At 38.2% G+C, this 26,852-nt stretch overlaps 1 protein-coding gene across 10 annotated transcripts in view; it reads left to right on the forward strand.

The window, feature by feature from the left end:
- Positions 1-3,601: 3,601 nt before the first annotated feature.
- The window catches only part of CFAP69 (cilia and flagella associated protein 69), a 51,937-nt gene continuing 28,686 nt past the window's right edge, over positions 3,602-26,852 (forward strand). The window contains exons 1-9 of one of the 10 annotated variants that reach the window (XM_059171061.1): positions 4,184-4,212; positions 7,222-7,273; positions 14,691-14,750; positions 16,297-16,362; positions 18,741-18,850; positions 20,949-21,025; positions 23,901-23,999; positions 24,818-24,967; positions 25,072-25,249. In XM_059171061.1, coding sequence (XP_059027044.1) covers positions 14,706-14,750; positions 16,297-16,362; positions 18,741-18,850; positions 20,949-21,025; positions 23,901-23,999; positions 24,818-24,967; positions 25,072-25,249 — 725 coding nt within the window. In that variant the 5' untranslated portion in view covers positions 4,184-4,212; positions 7,222-7,273; positions 14,691-14,705. Of the gene's footprint in view, positions 3,974-3,996; positions 4,213-7,221; positions 7,274-14,690; positions 14,751-16,296; positions 16,382-16,497; positions 16,584-18,740; positions 18,851-20,948; positions 21,026-23,900; positions 24,000-24,817; positions 24,968-25,071; positions 25,250-26,852 lie in introns of those variants that run through there. The other 9 variants (XM_059171057.1, XM_059171059.1, XM_059171060.1 and 6 more) reach the window with 9 other exon arrangements.

Raw genomic sequence — 26,852 nt, forward strand, 5'->3', positions numbered from 1 at the left:
TTCATTTGAGGGGGGGGGGAGGGAAAGAAAAGGAAGAGAGAATCTGAGAGAGGGAGAGAGAGAAGAGGAGGAAAGGAAGAGGGAGAGAAAATCTGAAGCAGATTCCCCAGTAGCACAAAGCCTGATGTGGGTCTTGATCCCACAACCACAAGATCATGACGTGAGGTGAGACCAAGAGTCACTTAACCAACTGAGCCGCCCAGGTGCCCCCACTTAAAGCGTTTTAAAAGCTTAATTGGTACACTTAACAAAAAGAAAAACAAATACAGTATCATCATAAGTAAGAAAACAAAGGACATGGAAAATACACAGATGGAATATTCTGTGAAAGGCAGTTTTATGGAGATTGTTACAACTACTCCAAAATAGGAGCACCTGTGTGTCTTAGTCATTGGGCATCTGCCTTTGGTTTGGGTCATGATCTCCGGGTCCTGGGACTGAGCCCCATGAAAGGCTCCCTGCTCAGTGGGGAATCTGCTTTTCCCTCTCCCTCCCTCTAATTCCCACTCATCCTCTTTCTGTCAAATAGATAAATCTTAAAATAGATAAAAATTAAAATAGATAAAAATCTTTAAAAAAATCTACTCCAAAATAATACTAATGAAAACACACACACACACTAGAAAAGTGCTTCTCAATTTTAATGTGCATACTAGTCACCTGACAATCTAGTTTAAATGGAGATTCTGCTTCACTGGGTCCCTCCTGGGGCCAGAACTTTTGCATTCCTAGCAAGCACCTAGGTAATGCTTATGTAGATAGTTCAAAGACCCCATCTTGAGGAACAGGGACTCATGTTTACCTTACTCCAGGTAGCTTAAGAAATGCTTTAATTTGGCTTCAAATCAAATTTTAAAAATAATTTATAATTTAATGAATATTTATTGAGTACTATTCAACAGACCAGGAGCATAACATCACCCAGCAATTTGTTCCACATGCGAACCCTTGGATCCCACTCAGACTTAACTGAAGCTGACTCTGAAGGTGGGGCTGAGGAGTTGGTTTTAATTAGCTTTCCAGATGGTTCTGACACATGCTAAATTTTGAGGAACACTACTCTAGATACTTCGTTGAGGGTTTGGAGTGCAAATGTGAATAAAAGATTCTCTTTGCTTTCAAAAGTCGCTGGTAGGAAGGGGCTGGGCAGCCGAGTCAATAAATACCACTATGTGGTGAGTACAAAACCGAATGACGAAGTGGCATCTAACAGAGGATATAAAGAAGGTTCCCCCCGAAAGTCACATGAGCTGAGTTTCATAATGACCTAGACATCTGCAGACAGTCCCATGTGCTACATATCCAGAGGTAAGGCAGGAAGAAACTTGGTAGTTTCATAAAAAAAAAATAATTCAGTCAAGATGGCTTGAATGTGGAGTGTTGGGACTTTCATCCTGGTTGCTTCTCACCTGGTCCCTTCTCACTCTCAGAGTAAAGCAAGTACCTTTAGAGGTTAAAAAAAAAAAAAAGAAGTTGGATCTTTTAACTTCCCAGGTAAGGGAGCCCATTTCTATGAAGAATTTCACTGAGAAGGAGAAGTGTTTTTAAGCGCTAGAAAGGGGAAGCTCATGGGAATTATGCTAATTAAGCATTGGAAACTGGTGCTCTGGATATAGGACAGAACGAATATATAGGTTCATAAACAATTGAAGTAAAATAAAAATCCTTGTGTTCATATGTCAGGAAAGTGTCTGCAATTAAGTCAATAAGGAGAGTGTGACTTTCCAGTCCCTGAGCTTTATGAACCCTTACCAGATTCCGCCTGTTGTGCTGAAACACAATAGTCAGTTGATAACCCCCAGATAAACTCTGTTTTAAGTGGAAATTTTTTCTTCACAGTCCCTCCTCTTCAACTTTCCTTCTCTTGAGATGCCAGGCTCAACACACAAAGGATAAACAAATCATCCAGTTGTCAGCTCTCTACTACTATCTTGGTTTTGGGTGCCATTCTCACAGAATTCCAGTGTGTTTATTCAAGTGACTTGTCTCCTTTTGATGTGGAATACGCAACAGCAATTTAGCTGATGTTAATACACTTTACACTCCCCTGGAGTAAGAGCAACCATAGACATACTGAACCCACCTCTAGGTGTAAGGTCTGAGAGGAGCTCTAAAAACATCAATGAGTAGCTGTGAAGATAAAAGAAAAAAAAAAAGAATGCTCAGTTGAGAAGGGAGTGGTCAACAGGGTAAAATACTAAAGATAAGTACAGCAAGATGAGGACAGGAAAGTGTTCAGACTTTGACAAGTGTTGGTGACCTCAGGGCAGTTTCAGGGAACCGGAGATGAGAAAGTGGAATGATGAAGGTAAGTGAGGAAACAGTTACTAGAAACACTTAATTCTTTCCAAAAAGGTTGGTTTCTTTGGCTATGATTTACATCAAGTACTGCCATGCCCAATCTAGTTTTTCTGTTTCTTTTTTTATAGATTTTATTTATCTATTTGACAGGGAGAGAGACAGCGAGAGAGAGAACACAAGCAGGGGAGGCAGAAGAGGGAGAAGCAGGCTTCCCGCTGAGCAGGGAGCCCACAGCAGGCCTCCACCCCAGGACGCTAAGATCGTGACCTGAGCCAAAGGCAGAGGCTTAACTGACTGAGGCACCCAGGCGCCCCTTTCTGTTTCTTTTTATTTGTATTCCCAGAAATGTCATTCAGTCAAATGTCAAATGTTTGAACTGGTTAAGGAACCTTAGAAATCATTCATCAACCAGCTCATTCTACAAATGAGAGAAATGCTGGGAGGTGACGTGAAATTTATTTTCATGTAGTTTGTTATATGTAATTTTTAAGGTCATACACTTTCTAGACAATATAAAAACGCACGTTTAAATCTTGAAGAGATTCTGAAGGCTAAAAAAAAAAAAAGATTAAAAGGTTTAAAGTATTTTAAGATACGTTTTCATAGCCTCAGTTTGGGGGCTGATTAAGTTATACGGATTATTATCATGAGCAGCTTTCCGTTAAGATCTCTATCCTTCTTGTGTCATAACTCAGGGTACATGGATAGGTATGATAATAATAAAGATAATGATAATCCTGACCCTTTTACCTGGGGGATTATTTTACGCCAAACACGACTTTCTAAGACTACCATTATCATTCTATCCTCTCACAACAATCCTATTGGTAAGAAAAGAGAAAAACTGACGAGGAAAGATGGGAAGAGTGGGGCTTCCGTGGGTTAAGGTGCTCTAGAGTCCATGATTTAGCTCAAAAGCCTGTAACACTGGGTACAGTGCCTTGTTCGTTATTTGACTGTCTGGGAGAGCCACTAAAGTACAGAAGAGGTAAAAGGCAGGGAACGTCGGTGAGACACTGGTCGCTTCTCTGCGATGAGAAAAACTGCTCCAACACTCTCGTGTCCGACATCCACCTCTCATCTCTCCATCCATCATTACTGATTTAAGAAGGCCCCGCGCAAACTAGCAAGACTGAGACACAGAACGCCAAGGCAACGCTGCACACCGCTACGTACCTACGTGCCTCCTTCCCCAACGCGAGCAAACTCAGCTACAGCGAGCGTAGAGACACAGTGGGGTTTGGGGTAGTTTGGCTCTCCCGGCTTCCATAGGAGCCGGCGCTTCTGCAGCCCCGGCCCCGCCCCTAGCAACGCGTTGGCTTGTTAACAACCGGCCAGCCCGCTGGAGCCCAGGTCTGCAGGTGGGCTGCGGCGGCGAATCGCTTCGCGGTGGCCGGGGCCACTGTCGGACCACCGAGGCTTTTCGCGCCTCTAGCGGCTCTCAGGCGGCCTTCCCTTTTCGGTGGCGGGGCTTCTTTGGGTCCTGCAGCTAAAGGAAACAGTGTAGCACCGAAGGACCCTCCCTCCTATCCCTCACTCCGCCGCTGCAGCGATGTCGATGCCCGAGGCCGCCGCGACGGCGGAGGGCCAGGAACCCGACGGCAAGATCAGGTCCAGCAGCCCTCGTCACATCCGGGTGGTAGGGGTGTTGACGGAAGACGAGGAAGCGCAGGTAGGGGCGGGTGTCTGTGCTTTGGAAGTGAGATCTGGGGGCGGGGACGAGGACTGGGGGCAGCTAGAGCAGAAATGGGGGCCGCAGTGGAAACGATCGAAGCTCGCGGGACCGAGGTTCCAAGAGCGGAGCTGATTCCTCCGAGAACTGCACCGCCTAAAGGAGGGGTTGGCTGTCGTCAGCCAACCTGTCTGGGGACTTGTGGCGCGAGCCTCTCCCGGAGCGTCTGTCTAAACAGAGTAAGCGAGGTTTTGCCGCTCTTCTTCGGAAAAGTGTGACCGCGAATGTCCTGGGAGGCAAGGAAACGTTTTTAGTTGGGGGGGAGGGGATGGATTTGATGACCATTTTGTTTGTTTGCTTATATGTAGATACCTGTTACCAAGTGATGTTCTTAATATAGGCATACATTTTCTGGTGTTTAAATTTGCTGCTACTTTAAAACCTGCACCTAGAGAGGAGGAAAACACTGTTAAAATTAGAAATTAGCCTCGTTTTCATTTGAAATAGCAAGCTAGTGATGGAATCGGAGCGAGTCGAGAGAGAGCAGAATTTACATATTTTTATACATTTTACTGTATTTGTATTTGGTTTTTTGTTTACTTTTATTATGAATACAAGATTAATTCTTCCTAGTTGGTCTTTTGAGATATTTCACTTGGGAACCTAAGGCTGGATCTCCACTGGTGACAGAGGTGTTTTATAAAGTAAAACAAGTAAACCTGTGTGTATGTGTATTTTCTCCCTTCCCTTTCTTTTTCCCCTCTGCTTTCAAACACCCAAGTCGTTAACATAGTAGGGTCCCATTGTTCCTCCCTAAAGAGTATTGATCAAACCCTAAAACGTGAATACTGTGGAGGAATCCTGCCCAGCCTCCTCACACCTGATGGCGTAGGGTCACTATGGGAATTCCTTTTGAGGTGTTGCTAGTCTCAGGCTACGTCAGGAACCCTGTCTCCTACGTCCATATCCTGGAACCTTGGAGAGTTCTTTGGGAGTGGCAAGTTGATTGGGGACCTTTTCTTTGGGATTAAGTTTGAGCTGAGTACTGTCTGATATTTACACTGATATTTACCGGAGCAACAGCACTTTTGATGAGGAGGAGAGGGTGCTAGGGGAATTTACCTAATCAGTTTTGTGGAAATATTCCAGTCGGGCGGGAAGAAGGACTTTCAGGAACAGCAACTCTCCACTTCCAAGGCTGCAGGGGGTCTCAACTCTACCACCAGTCTCCTAGACACAGCACAACTGAGAAGTAGGTGAATTTGGTATCTGATGGCTCTCCTTGTTCCTTCACCTAAGAAAGGTGGTGGGGGGCAGGGTGGGGAGAGCACAAGGGCAGGGGAGGTGGCAAGGTTATATGAGGTAGGTTAGTATGGGTTAAAAAGAAAAAATGGAAAATAGTTTTAACAAGCCATTGCCAAAAGAGCCCACAATATAAAGTAAAACAAGTAAACCTGTGTGTATGTGTATTTTCTCCCTTCCCTTTCTTTTTCCCTCTGCTTTCATTATTACCACTCCTTCCAGAGCCTTGGATTGTCATCCCGAAGAAATCGATTTCTATTAGAGTTGCTAGCTTGTTGATAACTATTTGTAGAAGCATTAACATTTTTTTAAATTACTGGAGCAGAAGAAGGCAGTTTCTCTCAAAAGAAATGAAATAAATTAAAACTTTTTAGAGCTGGGAGAAATAATCATTCAGCTTTTTTGGGTTTTGTTTGTGGTTATTTTTACAAATGAGGACCCTAAGGCCCTGAGAAGTTAACAGAGTTACTCAGTTTCTTTACTCAGGTAGGGTCTAGCTATCATCATTAAAATGATAAACTTTTAGACTTTTGTCTCAGACCAGTGGAGCAAAGACTCTTAGAACTCTTGGAACACTTGAGAGACAGTATATCCTGGTAGCTAAAAGTGGCTTTGGAGAGTATACCCCAGTTCATTAAGCCAGCTCCATCCTATGCTTGAAATCACAAATTGTTTACTTTTATCTATTTCCTATTTATTTTTTTATAGATTTTATTTATTTATTTGGCAGACAGAGATCACAAGTAGGCAGAGAGGCAGGCAGAGAGAGAGGAGGAAGCAGGCTCACCTCGGAGCAGAGAGCCTGATACAGGGCTCGATCCCAGGACCCTGGGATCATGACCAGAGCCAAAGGCAGAGGCTTTAACCCACTGAGCCACCCAGGCGCCCCTATTTCCTATTTATTTTAATGTTTCTCTCATTCTAAAGAATTGGAAACCCTTTAGAGCAGTGCTTCTCAAACTTTAATGTGCATTTGGAACGCCTGAGGATGTTATTAAAATGCAGGTTATGATTCTGTGGGGCTGGGGAGGAACCCCGAATTCTGCCTTTCTTTTTCTTTTTTTCCTCAGCATAGCACATACCCTCCCCAGTGTCCCTCACCCAGCCATCCCACCCCTCCCACGCCCTCCACCCGCTCCCTCCAACAACCTCAGTTTGTTTCCTGAGAAGATTCTGCTTGCTTTTCTAACAGGTTTCCAAATTATGATGCCATTGCAAGTGGTTGGAAGACACCATTTCCCACTCTAAGTAACAATGCTTAGTGTATTATAGCTGCAGTAGGGTATGACTAGTGCTACAGAACTTCACAGTTAACACCTGGAAAGATGCAGGAGGTAGTTTCATACGGATTCACATTATAAAACAAAATAACAATAAAACGAAATTCCCATCCTCTTCTGCGGGTCAGACTATGCGGTAAAACACAGGGACACGAAGTGGAGTCTAAAAGAGCTACCTGATCTGTTTTCCTATCACCACAAGGTTTCAGTCAATCTTGGATTAATGTCACATCTTAGCACCACTCCCTCTCTTCCCTCTCTTCTGTTTCCCACAAATAACACTTGATTGTCCTCCTTCCTCCCTCTGAGCCCCACCCCTCTTTACGATTCCACAGTAGCTTCTTATTGCTTACCTCACCGACTATAATTACACTGACCAAACCACTTAATTCTCTAGGCTTTGTTACCTTTTCTATAAAACAAGCCCGTGGTAGATGAGTATTCCCCAAACCTGAGTGACCATCACAGTTGTCTGAGGAGTTCAAAAAACTGTACATAGCTGGGCCCTAATTCATATCTACTGAATCATAATCCCTAATGTGGAGTCTGGGACTTTTTAAAAAACCTCTCTCTAGTGACTTTTAGCCTCAAAAACCACTGAACTAGATGATCTCCAAGGTCTCTGTCATCCTAAAGTGCCTCAAGTCTACTCTGTTGTGTTTTCAGGGATTCCCGATGCAAAATCTGAACAGATCTGTACTGATCTGTACTGCACAAGGTCAGAATTCTTGCTTGTTTGTTTCTATAGTGTATCCCATAATCTCCCAGGATTCCCCAGTAACACCCAGCACAGTACCTGGTACTCAAGAGGTGATATTATTTACTTAATGAATGCCCTCTCCTTTTTTCTGAATTTAAATCTAACCCTACCTCCAGATCCTGCCTCTCAACATAAAGTACTCTCCTAACAGAAAGCGCTTCCCATTAATCTTCACTCTCACAGATCCTCTCATAAATGAATATAGTCTTAGGTCTGAGTCACACCATTTCTCCCCTAATTATCACTTGTGTTATGTTGGCAACTGTTTCATTTGTCTAAATTTTGTCTCTGCCCCCAGAATATGGGTTCCTTAAGTGTAGGAAATTATCCTAATGCTTATGTACCCTTCTCCCCCAGGACTCTGAGCTCAGAGTAGAAATTTTTTTAAAACTTTATATCCTAATTAGTCCTCAACTTTACCATACAATCCTACTTTTATTATCCTGTTGCTGAAACTGGGGTCTTGCTTGTTATGCTCACAAAGCTAGTAACTGGGCCAGCACTGTACAACACAATGATTTCACAGGTTTGTACATGATACCATTCTCAGCACATGTGTGGCTACCATCATCACCAGATAGTACTGTTACAATATCATTGACTACATTCTCTGTGCTGTCCCTCTCACCCCTGTGACTTACTCATTCTATAACTGGAAGCCTGTATCTCCTACTGCCCTTCACCCATTTTGCCTATCCCTACCACTCTTTCCCTTTGACAACCAGTTTGTTCCCTATATTTATAGGTCTGATTCTGCTTTTTGTTTATTCATTTGTTTTTTGTTAGATTCCACATATGAGTGAAATCATTTAGGATTTGTCTTTTCAGTTTGATTTATTTCATTTAGCATAATACCCTCTAGGTCCACCCATGTTGCCACAAATGGCCCAATCTCATTCTTTTTCATGGCTGTGTAATATCCCATTGTAGGTATATACTACATTTCTTTACCTATTCATATATCATTGAACATTTTAGTTTCTTTGTATCCTGGCTACTGTAAATAATGCTACAATAAGCATAGGGGTGCATAAATCTTTTGGAATTGGTGTTTTTGTTTTCTTTTGGGTAGATACCCATGGATGGTCTTATTTGACCATATGGTAGTTTTACTTTTTATGGTAGTTTTTACTTTTTTATGGTAGTTTTTACTTTTTATGGTAGTTTTACTTTTTAAGGAACCACCATATTGTTTTCCAAAGTGGCTGTACCAATTGAAACTCTACCAGCAGTGTACAAGGATCCCTTTTTCTCCACATCCTCACCAACACTTGTTATTTCTTGTCTTTTTTATTTTAGCCACTCTGACAGGTATAAGGTGATATCTCACTGTGATTTTGATTTTAATTTCCCTGATGATTAATAATGTTGTTGTTTTCATGTGTCTGTTGGCCATCTATATATCTTCTTTGGAAAAACATCGTTTAGGTCCTCTGCCCATTTTTAAATTGGATTGTTTGGGGGGTTTTTGGTGTTGAGTTATATAGGTCAGTTATTGTTTTTGGACATTAACCCCTTATCAGATATATCATTTGCAAATATCTTTTCTTATTCAGTGGTTGTCTTTTTGTTTTCTTAATGGTTTTCTTCACTGTACAAAACAAAATACTTTATTCTATATGAAAGCAGGAGATTTTGTATGTTTTATTCCATACCATATCTTTAGCATCTATAACAATGTCTGACACCGTGTAGGCACTCAAAAAGTATTTATAGAATAAATAAATTGTGATCACTTGACATGCATAGGAATCATGGCTGAGCTTTCTTGCCCAAATTTGCTCTACCTCTAAAAACCTCCACAATGTTCTATTTAATGTCCTATTCTATTACTGTCTGTAATACCGCCATGAACTGTGTCATTAAACTTGCCTACCTGGTTTTGGAGAAATTGCTAGAAATAACCTTCGTGCTCAATTGAGAAGTCAGGCATAGAACTAAGGTGCAAGGAACCAGCACTCCTGCATCAAACAGACCTGCTAGCCCAGTTACTAGCTTTGTGACCTTAATAAGTAAGGCCCCAGTTTCATCAACAGGATAATAATACCAAGTTTCTATGGTAAAGCTGAGGGCTAATTAAGATATAAAGTTTTATTGTTGTTGTTTTTGTTTTTAAAGGTGGGGAGATGGTACCTGGCTCACTCCATTGGTAGAGGATATGATTTTTTATCTCAGGGTCATGAGTTCAAGCCCCACGTTGAGCATGCAACCTACCTAGTAGGAGAGAGAGAAAAAAAAGAGAGAAAGGGGGAGGAAGGGAGGGAGGAAGAAAGGGAGAGGAATGGAGAGAAAAGGAGAAAAAAGGAGAGAGAGAGAGAGAGAAAGGGGAAAAGAAAGAGAGAGAGAGAGAAAGTGCCAGACACATAAAAAAGATATAAAGTGCCAGACGTATAAAAGGACCACAAGAAATGTTAATTCCTTTCCCTATAATTGTTTATCAAATGAGGATTTCTCCCCTTTGACTTGTCCTTTGGTAAAATGGGAAAATAAGTTCATCCTATAACTGTAAATGAAGTTCTAATTTTCTTCAAAGCAGCATATTAAACTTTTGATCTTAAAAGGTTTTATTAAATGTTTTTACAATTCTCTATAACTATCTTACGATGGTAACAGCAATTATTTTGATACTTTCCTCTGTATGTCCTTTTTTGCTTCACTCTGCTGTGTGCTCTCATTTACCCAAACTCTTCCAATTATTACTTGAAGCTTCTGATTTGGAAATCTCAACCCCCAGTTTAACTCATCTCCAGCCTCAACACAAGCCTCTTCCTTCAGCTTTTCCTGTTTCAGCAAAGGGTGTCACTACTTTGAGTCCTCAAATTCAGGAGTCATCATCACCTTTTCTTCTCTCTCCCACCAAATCAAATCACTCCTTAGCTCCCACAGATTCTACCTCCTTGATGATCTTCATTCCATTCCCTTTTGTCTATCCAGTTGCCAGTACCTTAGTCAAGGCCTGTTACAGATGTCTCCCATCTCCCTTCCAGTTCATCCTAGACATTTCCAGTTCAGTCTCTACTCAGCAAACTAAATTACCTGCTTATTGTTACACTCCTCTGATTAAAGCCTGTGGAAATAAACAAAGACCACCTTAATGAGAATAAGCAGAGACTATTTAATATTCAGAGTTTACTATATAAAGAGAGTCAGCCAGCATTACTTAATTTGGCAGAGACTCCAAGGCAGGCAGGGAAGCTTTGTAGTTAAAAAAAAGGAACGCTTCTAGTATGCTCTGGTTGGAGGTTGTTGCCGTGGGGAAGCTGGAGGTGGGCTAACTACAAACAGGGCATTCTATGTGATTGATTTGGGAAGCATATTTGGCTTTTTCTGGTTGGTCCTACATAGCATATGAGTGGCAAAAAATAGGGAATCTGGGAGTCATTGGCCAAATCTTGACTTTCCTGAGCAAATTGCTCCCCACTTTGGTTGCTGCAAAGATTGTAGGCAAGAGTTCTGTTGACATATGTCATCTGGCCATTGCCTGTTCATATAGTCTCTCAAGCCATTCAATAGCTTCTGAAGATCCTTACATAACACACAAGGCCTTCTGTAAAATGGAGTTGGTAATAGGAACTATCCCATAGAATTCAGTTAGGAAATGCATGTAAAGTGCTTACAACTGTACCTAAAAATAGACATCGCCATCATGTTATGATCATTATTGTTATTCATGATTTTGATGTAGGAAGGATGTTAGGGTTCAAAGCCGATGGCCAAGAAAGAATTCTTCAGACATCTTTGGTGCTGAAAGCGTTTAATTAAAGCACAGGGACAGGACCATGTGCATAAAGAGCTGCTCTGGGGTCATGAGGAGTGGCCCATTCTAGACTTTCAAGTTGGGAGGGGGTTAGGGATAGTGTTAGCCTCCCAGATATTTTTGGAAACAAGGTTTCCAGGATCCTGAGGGGGCTAGCTATTGTTAGGAAAAAATCATTTATTACTGTTTAGTAAAAACTCAGTCATGAGAATCTTCATATGTATATTGGTGGGTTATATGCTTGGAGGATGATTGCCAACGTGTATATTAGGAGGGAAGGAGAGGAGGGAGAGAAAGGAAGTTTGCAAGAGAATTCGTTTTTTTTTTTTCTTAAGTTTTATTTATTTAACAGACAGAGATCACAGGTAGGCAGAGAGAGAGAGGAAGGGAAGCAGGCTCCCTGCTGAGCAGAGAGCCAGATGCGGGGGGGGGGGGGGGGGGGGGGGGGGCAGGGATCACGACCTAAGCCAAAGGCAGAGGCTTTAACCCACTAAGCTACCCAGGTGCCCCTGCAAAAGAATTCTTATATGTTAAGGTAAACTTACAGGATCCTGGGGGTTGAGCTAAGATTGTCTTTTCCCCTTAGCAAAGTATTAACATTGAGGCAGCTGAGTCCCTAGAGGAATGTCACTCTGCCTGTTTTGAGGACTTTTGAATGGGCTGTAAGTAGTAAGGACATTTAAGTTTTCTTTTGCCTTTGTTTCTATCCTTACATCAATTTGACCTCTCCTTACCTAATTAACATCATTTGTAGCCATTATTCCCTGCACTGTCTTCTCCAACCTAGTTTGCTTCTCTCCATCATCTCAATGCCTTATTTTCTCTTGCCTCCAGGCCCTCACACAGGCTATCCCCCATCTCCATCTCTCAAACCTTCAGTTCTCGCACAAATCCTACTCCATCTTACCTCTGCATGCAAATTACTTCTGCTGAAAGCTGTCCTGTGCCTTCGTGGAGCATTTTGTAGCATGTTATCTGTATTACTTTTATTCCATGCCAGACTGAAGCTGCTTGAGGTCAGAACAGTGTTGTTCCCCATACTAGCACAGTTTCTGAAACATAGAAGCTGCTTATAAGTATTTGTGGAAAAAGAAATAGACTAACGGAGGGAGTGAAGGAGAAATCTTAAAAATATAATACACGCCAACCAAGTAAAACACAGAGTAGCATTAAGTAGTAATGCAACAGAAATCTAAGAGGAATCTTTGCTCTAACCTTTACTACTCTTTTTTAATAAAAGTTATACCTGCTCATTTAGGGAGAATAATTCTGACACTATGGGCAAAAAGAAAATTTTGCTTTGACTTCTCATTTCAATATGCTTTCCAGTCTGCAAAGCCAATATCGCAGAAAATCTGAAAATAAAAACTCATTATATATATTTCTCAGAGAACCCAAGAAGAAAAAAGAAGACAACTGAGGTAGTGGGAGATGGCACTGTTAAAGCCCCAAATCTTGGAAGGCAAAATTGTATTCATCGAATTTTTTGGTAACAGTAAATTTAATCATTTAAACAAGTTAACAGTAAAATGTAACAGTTTTTAAAGATAACCATAATACCAGGTTTAGATCACTATTTATTAAATCATTTTTATTGTTAATCTTTTTTTTAAATTAAAGATTTTATTTATTTATTTGACAGACAGAGATCACAAGCAGGCAGACAGTCAGGCAGAGAGAGGGAGAGGAGGAAGCAGGCTCCCTGCAGAGCAGAGAGACCCATGCGGGACTCAATCCCAGGACCCTGAGATCATGACCTGAGCCGAAGGCAGCGGCTTAACCCACTGAGCCACCCAGGCGCCCCTATTGTTAAATAGTAAAAATCATTTTGAGTAAATTAACTCACCCAGTTACTTATTCTACAGAATTAAAATTAGAATACCTAGAAAATTCTAGATTTAAGAGGCAATGGGATGATATCTATGTAGAAATGTGGAAAGGTATGTATTATAGATTTAAAAATCATAAAATACAATGGTGTTAACACTAAGTGAACTTACATATTTACACATGTAAACAAAAAAAGAAAATAGTATTTAAATACATGCATTTATTCATGTAAACAAAGAGAAAATAATATTCAAAAATTTTTCGTTTAAGTACTTAAATTTGGGATGATAGCACCTTCTGTTTCCTTCTTCACTTATCTACAAATAACTTTATATGCCAGGCCCAGTTTTTGGTGCTGAGGATGCCAAAGAAAAGGTCTTTGTCTTCAGGTGCATTTGGGGGCAGGGTGTGGTGGGGGGATAAACATGCAAATCATTTGAGAACTATGATGGGAACTGTGATGGGTGTGCACTTAGGGTGCTGTGGGAGCACAAAGGAAGGACATTTGTTCTATCCTTTTTTATCCCTTGGGGAGGCAACGCTTGAGCTGAGTTGTGAAGCACATGTGGGAGTTAACAAAGGAGAGGAATAGGATTATCACAACAAATGAAAATAGAGGAGAGGTGAAGGGCATTAATGGGGAGCGTCATTGAATGATTTAGGTGGGTTATGTTCAGACTGGAATTTTATTATCCAGACCGTAGAGTAGAAGACCATGTTGAAGTGTGTAAGAGTAGAGGCAGGGAGAACAGCAGAGAGTCTTCCTCAGTGAGAGATGAAAATTGAATAAATCAGTAAGATGGCATGGGCTCAAGAAATATTTAAGATATAAAATCTATAGAGCTTGGACATTCTGTTTTCATTTTCTTTTCTTTTTTTTTTTTTAAGATTATATTCATGTATTTGAGAGAGTGCATACAAGCAAGGGGCACGGTAGGGGAGGGAGAAACAGACTCCCTGCTGAGCAGGGATCCCCATAGGGCGCTGGATCCCCAGACTCCAGGATCATGACCTGAGTCTGAGTTGGAAGCAGATGCTTAACAGTTGAGCCACCCAGGAGCCCCAACATTCTGTTTTCTAATGTGGATGACTCTAAGAATGCTGGTACCAACTGAGGAGAGGGGATAACTTGTTTGGGAAGGTAACCTCCTACCTATAGTTTAGAAGCAAGTCTTATGTATATCTGCCTAGGCAAACCCAATGTAATTTGCATGGTTGGGATGTGTAATAACTATGTACCAGGTCATTTCACTTTCCAAAGCATGCAAGTGCTATTATTCCAGATGCTTTCTTGGGCCTTTCAGGACTAATAAAATTAAAGATAGTAAGATTATAAGATAATACTGGAATTCAAGAGGTTTTGTTTTGAACTCCAAAATTTATTACTCTTATAAGCTTTCATTCTCCCCTTTTATGTAAATTGAAATATAATTGACATATAATGTTACATTCGTTTCAGATATACAACATAGTCATTCCACAAATCTGTAGTTGGGCTGCACTCACCACAAGTGCAGCTCCCATCCATCGCCAGACACTATGCTATTGACTATATTTCCTATTTTGTTTGTACCTTTCATCCCTATGATATTCATTCCATAAATGGAAGTCTGTATCTCTCACTTCCCTTCCCCCATTTTGCCCATCCCTCCATCATCCTCTTCCCCTCACTCTCTTTTTATCATAAGATATTTTTAAGTTGCCAAGCAATATCGTATAAAAATAGTGTGTTTGATGTGATTTCTTGATTCTCATGACCCAAATTCCAAGAGGTGTGTGTATTTTTAGGGTGCTTTCAAGACCATGGACCTCAATCGTGTCATCAACCTCCTTGAAGAGACTGATACAGTAAGCTTTTAGAGAAAATTTCCCTGCTATATCGCTTATAAACTATGATTCCCTGAAAGGTAACATGTATTTCCCCAAAATAAGTCTTGTTTCTTTTTTTGTTGTTGTTGTTGTTGAAAACATTTCAAATAGTGTCTTATATTCAAGGACTGTTTAAATAAGTTAGTATGAATGTATTTAAACTGATAGGGAGGCTGGAGGAGGAGATTAGATTTGGGTTTGTGGGATGGGAAAATCAATGGTGGCTATAAACAGAAGGAATCATAAGGCAGAGGAAGATTCTTCTAGCCTTTATTAATTGCTTATTAACAAGTAGGATGTGGGGAGCAAGGGTAGAAAAAGCATATCGTGAGGTGCTACTTAAAATTTTCTGCTATGAAATCTGGAGATACACACACACAAACACTCATACATACTCATAAGTAATCTATTTTGAGAGGAATCTTATACTAAATGGAATGGAGATGAAATGATTTCAGATATAAGATTCAAAGTGGAGAGTTTAGGCATTGGGAGAAAAGATAATAAATGCATTTAATGCATGCTCACACGCCACACTCTCCTGACATTACCCAAGAATCAACAGAGTGCCTAAAAGCTAACACAGTATAAAATTACTACAAGATTAAGATTGCCTACTTCTGGAAAATGGGTTGATTGCGGTAGAGCCAATCAAAACCAAACAATGTCTAGTGATTAGTAGGCACAAAAATTTATTTACTGTTTTAACATCTTTTAGTTTCTACATTTTAACACAGAAAAAAAGGACAATAAAAATAATGTATTTCTTGCTGGCTGTGTTTGTTATAAAAGTTACTTTTAATTTGGAGTATACCTGCATTTTAAAAAAGGAAAACTCAACCACATAGAGCTCCTACTAGTTGTTAAATAAGAGTAGACCAAAAAATATATAAAAAATGCCACAGCTTCTCACGAAGGATTTAAGAACTTTAGAAGGACAGAGTCAGTTATGTAAACAACAAACAAACAAACACATCACTGTATTGAGTTTTGTTTTGTTTTAATTGGCGGAAGATGTTTGTGCATAATTTAGAGGCTAAAAATACAATTTCTGCAGTCAGATTGTCAAATTTGACTTTTAACATTTTCACTTATTAGCTAGGTGATCTTGGACAAATTAGTGTTTCAGCTTGAGTTTCCTATTCTGGAAAAGAAATATAGTAATGGTACCTTCCTAAAGGGTTGTTTTAAAAATTAATGAAATAACATGTATCTATAGTACATATATATGGAGCATGGCATAGAAAAATGCTCAGCAAATTCAAGTATCGTTAATATTGTTTCTGGAAACAAATGCTGCTTTTATATTAACTTAGTTTTGATTCTCAGTTTCCCAATCAAATGTAAATGATACATTTATTTTTACCTTCACTATTTCAGGAAACATGATGCTTACATTATAACATAGTAATTTAAGAATTACTTGATAATTTTAATAACTACTTTCTTTTTATATTAAAGAAAATTTTTAAAATCTCAACAGACTTAATGACACAAAAGTACTAAAATAGATAACTTGTTTTAGGATGATTTAGAAGAAAAACAACTTAACTCTGTCAAGAAACTGGTGCAGTGTTATCAGAACGGACTTGTATCCTTTACATAAATATGTATGTTTGTTTCATTTATCCTGAAATGAGAGAATTTTATTAGAAACTGTATTATTTTCCTCTTACTGCTGTAACAAATTACCACAAACGTAGTGCCACAAAATTTTGTCTTACAGTTCTGGAGGTCAGAAGTCCAAAGTCAGCATCACTGAGCTAAGGTCAAGATGTTGGTAGGGCTGGTTTCCTTCTGAAAACTTTCGAGGTGAATCTCTGTCCTTGCTTTTCCCAGCTTCTAAGGTGGCTGGCATTCCTTGGCTCATGGCCCCATAAAGTAGTACCACTCTCACCTCAGCTTCTGTGGTCACATCTTCTCTGATCCTCTCCTGGCTCTCTCTTCCCCAGGTAGGATCCCTCTGATTAACTGTGGGCCTATCTGGACAATCTGGGATAACTTTCCCCTCTGAAGATTTTTAAATTAATCATATCTGAAAAGTCCCTTTGCTATGTAAGGTAACATATTCACTAGTCCTGGGTCTTAGGCTGTGGACATCTTTGGGCAGGCCATTATTCTGTCTACCACAGAAAATATCTAATATTTTGTGTTTTTCACAAAATTATACTTTTTGTTTTTCAGAATATAAAATTGAAGAAACAGATTAATGTACTTAATTCTATGTGGATAATGGCAGTTTTTATAGACTCAGAGAGATAGTGGACCTAGTTAGGAGGACCAAGTCAAAGTCTTGTTTTTACCAATTTACTTGATTAGATGTAATGTTGATAAACTTCTTAACTTCTCCACCCTTATAAGATGGAGATAACAGCACCCATGAGGTGGTTAGGAAGACTAAATGAGCTAATGTACATGCAAGTGCATGATAACCAGTACAATAGTTTATGAATATGTTATCCCCCACTGTACATACCACCTGATCAGAACATATTGAAACCAGTGCAATCCAAAACTATCTGTGCTTAAGAACCAGTTTATGGGTGGTGGTGGTGGTGGTGGTGGTGATTACAAGCTTTGCATATAACTTAGCTATTACAGAAGGCAATACAGTTGTCACAGAAAACTCTCACTTTCTGTAGTCATCTTACCACGGACTGGTAACAGAGAATTTCAGAACTGGCAATGGTCTATAGAGCACCCCTTCAGTAGTATTGATCTCCACAACCTCCAGAAGTTTTCTAAAGAAGATGGAAGTCTCTAATATTAGGTTGTTTCAGTATTTCAAACATCTTAAGGATCCCATTCAGGGAAATGTGCCTTAAATTTTTATTTTAATTCTTTCCTTGCCTTATTTTAACCTTCTTTTATATGGATTTGTTATGCCTATCAGTTACCTGAGGGTTTGTGGATGTTGAGCATTATTTATTGGTAGCCAAAAAAGTCCACTAGCAAGTGATTTCTTTCCTTATCTTACCCTGATACTTCAACACCTCCATCATTTTTTACTTCTTCACATTAGAGATTTGGTGGCAAATGGCTCTATTTTTTTTTTTTTTCTTTAAGTAGACTCCACACTGGAGCTTGAACTCATAACCCTGAGAATAGAGATCAAGAGCTGGACTTGGTTAACTGACTGAGCTGTCTAAGTGTCCCCAAATGGTTCTATTTCTGATGGCCCTTCTTAGGCTGCCTTTATATATGATAAAACATAAAGCAAAAATAAATTTGAGAAGTATCTTGGTCACTTCCATGGGTAGTTAACAGAGGTTTGTACTTCCAATATATCCAGATTCCCCATCTTCTCCTAAAAAGGTCCTAGAAAGAGACTAGAAGTGATAGGATTCAACCAAAGAAGTATGTCACAACTATCATGTTTCCTTGGCTGTAAAAGAAAATTTGTGAAATGTGTTTATGTACCAGTGGGTTTTTTAAATAGAAAAAAGGTGCTTTATTTCAAGATTTAGAAGAGGTAAATTTTGCTTTTATACTAGTTTTAAATGAAATAAAATCTCAATTTATACCTTAAAAGCAAGAAAATGCATCTGAATAAAGTTAATAAAATAAAGTAAAGTAGGTTTGGGTTGTTTATTCTGGAGCAGTGTATGTTTTGTAAGTGAGTGGGGGAAAGTTGAAAGATTAACGTTTTTCAATGTGTTATTACTTATTGCCAATAGTTAGTGATCTGCTGAATCCATGATATAATAGTTTGTAATCAAATTCTAAAGATATGAGGAGAAGAGAAAACAATATTTTGAAAAGAGGTTACTGAGGCAAAAATTGAATAATGATCCCGAGACAAATATGGTTCTAATTTTTCCTATTTAGGGTTCAAAATTAGTATAATTAAAACATTGTCAACCACATTTAATAAAATAGATGGAATTCTATAGACTTTCTTGATAGAAGTCTGTATAGAATATGGTAATTTTTCATCTTAATTTTATTTCTTAACTAAAAATATTAAAGCCCCTAAGGGATTTAGCACAAATATTTAAAATTTTGAATCTGTGTGCAGAAAAAATTGAAAACCAGCCCCACTTTATAGAATCTGCATTTAATATCCTACAATTATGTGGGTAAGTTATTTTTCTTTAACTGACTTTACATTAGCATGCAGTATTTTATTATGTTTTATTTTGTATTACAAAGATATACAGTATGGTATAGTAAAGTAATAACTCAGAAAACCTCACCTGATCACTTGATTCCAGTCAATATTTCAAAGGCAGTCAGTTTTACTGTAGTCCAAGATAGCTAGCCACAAGAGATTAAACTGTAAGTATATTAAAATGTTTGTCATTTTAAGTAGTTCTCAAGTTAATAATAAATGTGAGGTAAAAGCAAGAAATTGTGATTTTTTTTTTTTAGGAGAATTTTTGAGAAAATTTATGAACACTTCTAAGTAGTTTCAGTCTAGTTTTTTTTCCCTCTTTACAAAACTTGATTCTCCAAGGCATATTAAGTTCTGACTCATGTTTTATTGATTTTTCAAATTTGAATGAAGAATAAAATGTCACCAGTCATTTTTGGTATATATTTTTATGTTAATTAGAGGTCAGCATTATAAAATTAATATACCCTATCCTCCATACTATTGTTTCTCCAACCATTTGGGGGAACTAGTAATATCGTCAGCTTCTTTGCTGCCACATAGTAAGTAATCCAAATATACATTAAAATACCCATTTTTAGTTTTCAATATAATGGAGTAGAGGAGATTTCTTAAAGTAGGTATAAACATTTCCATTAGTTTAAACTTCTAAATCTTTCTACCAATTTAATTTTTTAAATAGCATGTTTCTTTTAGCATACAAATAATACTATTAGGACTACATACATATGGTAGTTTTTACTGTTTTACATTTTGTAGCAATAATATTTAAAAATTTTATAACTATATACACTTAATTTTTTTAAAGATTTTATTTATTTATTTGACAGAGAGAGATCACAAGTAGGCAGAGAGGCAGACAGAAAGAGAGAGAGAGGGAAGTAGGTTCCCTGCTGAGCAGAGAGCCCGATGCAGGGCTTGATCCCAGGACCCTGAAATCATGACCTGAGCTGAAGGCAGAGGCTTAACCCACTGAGCCACCCAGGTGCCCCATATACACTTAATTTTTTTGCTATCTGAGCAAAATAATCAAAAATAACTAATCAGATGCCTTTACCATGCCTTAGCTTTTAATACAGACTGTGAAAAAGAAAGAAATAAATTATTGCTCTGGTGCTTTTAAGGAATTTTTATGTACTAACTGGAAATTACTATTATATTGATGTGAGATTATATTGTTATCATTTCAAATTTCAAGGCTCTCAAAGTCCTAGAATACCAGGCCTATAAGCATGACTTTGAGCAATGCCAGCAAGGAGCTCTACCAAGAACTGGTTTTCTATAAAAGCTGTGATTGAATGTTTCCTTACATAAAGTGACAGACTTTTGAATTGTACTCCTTACTTTCCCTCATATTTCATAATTATTCACATTATTTAATTTTTTTCTCCTTTCCTAATTTATGCTCTCATCATCATGTATTTCTCCACACCTCACCCTCACTTGATCCCCTTCTCAAGACATTTTTGGGGGTAAAAACATTGAAAATAAAAAATAAAACCTAGTCTTCCTGTTTTGGCTTCTGTGTAGTATGTTTTCTCACTACATCAGAAGTTTAATGTGTATGATTTTCATAACCTTTTGAGAGGAAAGCTCTTCTAATGCTTTATCTTTTAGATTGTTTCCTTTGGTAGAAAAGAAAAAAGTTTGAGGACCAGAAGAAGTAATTTAAGAGTTCTTCACTTTAGAGATCCAACAAGGAGCTGGATAACAATAAGTTATTGGTTTCAAATGAAAAATTCTAACAAACACACAAAACACTAGCTATTTCATAGCTAGCCCTTGAAATATCTTGAAATTTTTTTCTTGAAAAACATGAATTAAAAGTCCTATAGAGATCTCACTGATATGAGGAATTTGAGAAACAAGACAGAGGAGCATAGGGGAAGTGAGGGAAAAAATGAAACGAGGAAACCACAGAGGGAGACAAACCATAACAGACTCTTAATCTCAGGAAACAAACTGAGGGTTGCTGGAGGGGAGGGGGATGGGAGAGATGCAAATGATGGTTCAGTTAAGGACTTAATTAAATATAACTCCTGCATTCTTCATTCTTATTGAAGCTTGCCATTTTTGAAAAAGAAAGTATCAGATGAAATAACATATGCTGAAGATACTGCTAATTCAATCGCGCTTCTGGGTAAGTTAAGATTTCTTCAGGTAGAGAGGTATAGCATATGGCAGGCCCTACTGACAAGAAAGAAATGTTTTAGTCACTAAGTCTTAAGAGTACTCTTTCATATGCAGGTTCTTTTCTTGTTTCTGGTTGGGAATTAGTCATAGTATGCTTGATGATAATTTTTGCATTGTTTTCTACTGAGGCATTTTATGATACCAATAAGATTCTGTGTTCCTTAATTGAAGGACTGGCAGATGCTTATTTGTCTTGATGTTATTTAGTTTGTTGAAATATTTAACTTTTTTGTAAATCAGAAGTATATGTACCTCTCAATAATCACAAAAATGTTTTCAACATTAAACTTTAATAATTGCTAGAATCTAATTAGTTGCTAGAAGCACTGAGATCCAAATTATCTGTTAAATAATCTAGAATTGTAAATAAAAATCATAAAATGGTGAAATACTAATCCTTTTATATCTATATAAGTTTCATAGTCTTCAATGGTAGATATTCTGGGAGAAATTATTATGGGCTAGAGTGGATAAAGATGCCAAGGAAATCAGAATAAACATGGGCTATAAGATAAGATGACTGCAAGGAACAAGTGGGCTGAACTAATGGGAAAATTTAATTCTGTGAATCCCTAGCATCAAAATTTACACTGGGAAGCCAACCCTAAAGAGGACATGATAATATTAACAGATAAAAGATGTCGTTTTCGTTGATAACATTTAAAAATTGTTCTGTTGCCCTTACTATTTTTAAAAGTTGCCTCTAAGAGTGTTGGTGGGCATTTGCATGATAAATACATGCTCTTTCTTACTGTGTCAGTCTGCTCTCTACTGAAGAACAGCTTGCCTGCCTTAGAAACTTGAAGTAAATATGAACTCTTAGCTTAAAATGAGCTCCCTTCACACTCATTGTTGACTGCAAGTGCTACTATCCTATCCCTTGTTTTTTGATTGCTGGCAACGTGAGTTTAAACTAAAATAACACTATAGATTATAATGGGTTTAACAAAAGCTGTTCATTTTTACTAATAACTTCCAGTTTCTACTTAATAGTGGTTGATCATATTAACTTTTCTCTAAAGTGATAGTTATTTCTGATTCAAGAGTAGGATTTTGGGGGCACCTGCGTGGCTCAGAGGGTTAAGCCTCTGCCTTCAGCTCAGGTCATGATCTCAGGGTCCTGGGATGGAGCCCCACATTGGGTTCTCTGCTCGGCAGGGAGCATACTCCCCCCTCACTCTCTCTCTTTCTGCCTGCCTCTCAGCCTACTGGTGATCTATCTCTCTCTCTCTCTCTCTCTCTCTCGGTGTCAAATAAATAAATAAAATCTTAAAAAAAAAAAAAAGAGTAGGATTTTGGAAATGTATGAGGGAAAAGTTGGCACTCTGTCCTGACATTATAAAACAGATACTGTGAGAAATGACCTAAATTTACAAGAACTAAAAGGGTGGGGAAGCAGATGAGAAAACTTACAATTTCCCATACATTTAGACATTTGTTTAGTTTTGTTGGAAAATTTTAGTTGTTCCTGTTGACTGAATTTTCCTAAAACATAGTGATTTTTCAACATGAAAGGAAGTATTTTTTAAAAAGGGGGGAGGGGAATCGTCTTGAAACGGTCTTCTTTTTTTCTTCTCTTTTAGTGGTATCTTTTGCAGACAGATTCTCCTAAAGCAAGGGTGAGGTTCTCCTATGTACTTCCTCCTGTCCATTTGCATCCCCACTCACTGATCATTTCCAGAGGTGAACATTATGCAAGTCCTAATGCAAAACAGGAGTGTTTCAGGAACATTATCTGTTTCCCTCACAGAATTCCCCCGCATCTGGTTCAGCCCTGAAGCTGATTTTCCCAACTCCAGTTGTCCCAGGCATGCAGAGAATACAGAACATTTCCAGAATTCCATGGATCATTTTTGGCTTCTCTTAGGGATAACTTGTAGTTGATCAGAGCAAGAACAAACCATTCTGAAGTATAGGCTGAAGCCAGTTCAGAAATAATTTAGATATGCCTTAAAAGGAACCCTCCCAATCCTTCATCTCCACCAAGATAACTTGAACATGAAACTATTACAGGTAGGGCAAAGATTGCCCAGAAACTCTTTGTTTTCCATTCTATTAGCAAATTGAAAAGCAGAGCTCACTTGGAACTTCTCTAAGCAAAGGATGCATTATTAGGGGCAACAAATTACTGGTTCTTTAGTTAAAGAGAAATATGTTAACCCATATCTTGCCAGAAATAATAATAGTAACTTACTATATGCCAGACACTATTCTCAGCATTTTTTCATATTAATTCCCACAACAATCTTTAAAATAGTAACTATTGTTATACACATTTTATAGATGAGAAAAGTGACACAAGTTTATGTAGGTAGTAAGTGGCAGAGCCATTATTTAATCTTAAACAGTCTGGTTCCAGCATTTATGTTATTAACTACCATTTTTTTCTTCTTGAGAAGGAGAGGCTGAATTGATTGAGGGGCCAATGTTATAATGATAGATCCAAGATATTTTACGTATGCATGTGTGCATGTATAAAATTACATTGTCCTGGGGTGCCTGGGTGGCTCAGTGGGTTAAAGCCTCTGCCTTTGGCACAGGTCATGATCCCAGGGTCCTGGGATTGAGCCCCACATCAGTCTCTTTGCTCAGTGGGGAGCCTGCTTCCCCCCTCTCTCTCTGTGCCTGCCTCTCTGCCCACTTTTGATCTCTGTCTGTCAAATAAATAAAATCTCTAAAAAAATTCAAAAATAAAAAAATAAAATTACATGGTCCAGTTTGAACTTCTAGTAAGGATATTTTTAATCTTACTACTAACATATTTAAATTTGCAAGTAAACATGACAGTGTTATTAAATAGCATTCATTTCTCTTTCTGGCAGGTGAATTGATGAAAATACCAAATTCTGAATTGAGGATACAAATTTGTAAGTGTATTATTGACTTTTATCATGCAGAACCACCAAAGAAGCATATTACAGGTGAAGTTTTCAATAGTCTTTTAGTAATAACTTATGTCTGTAAAATAATATTCTTTCTCATTCTCTTTGAACTTGGAAAGACACAGTGGTATTGATGCAAGCTGGCTAGCTCCAAGGACCCAGAAGGGTTCCCATAGGACTGGCCGAAAGGGTCCTTGGCTCTGTGCAGGATAGGAATCAAACACAAGCCAAGTCGAAGTGAGAGCAGAGTTTATTGAAGACATAGAGAGAGTGTAGATATGGACAGAGCAGAAGACTTAGAAAGGAAAGAAGAGTGAGTCTTGACTTTGCTTGGGGGCCTGTGGTTTTTATTGAAGATTGTGGTCAGGTACACCTGACTTCTCAGCCTTTCAGAAACAATAGGTGTCTCCATTAAGTCACTTATGCCCCTGAGCCAGGGGTCTTGATGAGTCAGTATTCTTGGAAAATGTTTATGATGACTCCGCCCAATTACTCTTCAGATATTGTCTGTTCTGCTAGAAGACTCCGAAGAAATAATTAAATCCTTGACCTTTATAAGGAGCACATACATCATATATATATATATATATATATATATATATATATATATATAATTAAATTTGACCTTAAATTTAATATAATATATATTAACTTTAATGAATCAATTCAAAATTGACTCATTATTTGGCCTTTTATAGAAAAATTTTGTCTATCCCTGTGCTATACAATTTCAAAATGCCAAACTATTTTTTAAGTTTTTATTGCAATTGTTTAATAATATTACTCATTCCTTTGTCTGAACATAGATGGTTACAATGTGAGAAAACTGTACATATTTATTAACTAATTGTTGTTAGGTTACCAGCAAGCAAATTCATCATACAAGATTAAGATGGCTGAGGTCAGTGGATTGGCAAAAACAATGGTCGAATCATTGACCTTACTTGAAAATCAACTTGTTGAGAAACTTTGGGTACTTAAAGCTCTCCAACATCTCTCAACTTCTGGTTTGTATATTATTAACTTTAGATAGTTCATTCTCAACTATTTTTGTTTCTTTCCAATGGTGTCAAGACTGTACAACATAAATAATTTCTAAATTTATTTTCAGAAGTTAATTGCACTTTAATGCTGAAAGCACAAGCAGCCAAAGAAATTTGTGCTCACCTCAATGACCCAGACCCCTCTGGACAGCTTCTGTTTCGTTCTTCAGAAATACTTTGGAATTTATTGGAAAAATCTCCAAAAGAAGAAACCATACAACAACTTAGTAACTTGGAATGTTTGCTGTAAGTAAGTGGTTAGATAGGAATGTTTTTTAACCTTAAAATGATAGCCAGTAACATAACTAACATCTTTGTTTGAATTTGTGTTCAATTAGGCTTTTGAGTCCTGTCCATTTTGAGTGATGTCCAACATCATTTTTATGTTGTGGTGTAAATGCATCTTTGCAATAGCAAGCTGTTTTTTTGGTTTTTGTTTTTCCTATTTGGAAAGCTTTTAAAGTAGCTTATTAACTAAGCTAAATTATATCTTTGAATAAGTATAAAATACATTAGACATTTAAAAGAACTATTTCATTTGCTCATTCAGTAACCTATTTTTTTAAAGATTTTATTTATTTATTTGTCAGAGAGAGAGAAAGAACACCCAAGCAGGCAGAGGCAAAGAGAGCAGGCTCCCTATGGGGCAAGGAGCCTGATGTGGGACTCAATCCCAGGACCCTGGGATCATGGCACAAGCCAAAGGCTGTGGTTTAACCCACTGAGCCACCCAGGTATCCCCAATAACCTATTTTTAAACACTTACTCTCTTCCAGATATTGCAGTAAGCATTAGCAATAAAATATAAGTGAGTCTTCAAGTAACTTATCCATTTATTCATCAAATAATTATTGTCTGCTCTATACCAACTTCAGTATTGGGCCATAGAACTACAAAAGAAAGCAATGCAGACACGATCTCTGCTTTCATGGAATTTACATTGTTATTAGGAGATAGACAAGTAAACAGACAACTAATGCTATGAAATAGACTATCACAGTGCTACATGTTCTCTAGAAAAGAGTGATTCAGCATACCCAATCCAACGGATTTAAATCACATAGGATATTTATGGGCTTATATAACTACAAGGTCAAGGATAAAACTGGTTTCATGTGCACAGCAAATAACAGGATGTGGGCCTTCATCATCCCTCTACAGTCTTCCACTGTGTTAGCTTTATTCTCAAGATCCACATAGTGAGACCTAACAAGTTGAGGTTCACACAATCACAACCCCAAATCAAGCAGAAGAGAAGACTTGCTCTTCTGAAAGGCCAAAGAAAATTCTTTGAGTCCCTATTGGTCCTGAGTGGTCTGGGTTGGCCATATACCATTCCAGATTGAATTACTAGTGACAGAGAAATGCTCTGGCTAAAAGGAAGCTCAGAGCATCTTAGCAAGACCAAAGGGGTAAATGCCTAAATAAAAATAAGGGTACTGTTATCATAAGAAGGGCAAGCAAGGGGCACCAGGCTTTCTCAATCAGAAGAGCATTCAACTCTTGACCTTGGGGTTATGAGTTCAAGCCCCACACTGGGTGTACAGATTACTTAAAAAAATAAAATCTTTTTAAAAAAGATGAAGAAGAAGGGCAAATGAGTGCTAGGAAGCAAACCAGCAAATGCCCAAACCAACAAATGTCCACAGAACCTGACCCAGACTTGGAGAGTTAATAAATACTTCCTGATGAACCCTAATTTGGTATCTGAATGATAAATACGAACTGGCAACACAGAAGAGTTTTGCATTCAAAGAGCATCCTAGACAGGGGAACAGAAGTGAAAATAGAATTTGGCAAAAAAACAAAAAAAAACAAAAAAAAACCCTGGAAGGTACTGAATATATTG

The sequence above is a fragment of the Mustela lutreola genome, chromosome 4, assembly GCF_030435805.1.
Source record: "Mustela lutreola isolate mMusLut2 chromosome 4, mMusLut2.pri, whole genome shotgun sequence".
Lineage (NCBI taxonomy): Eukaryota > Metazoa > Chordata > Mammalia > Carnivora > Mustelidae > Mustela > Mustela lutreola.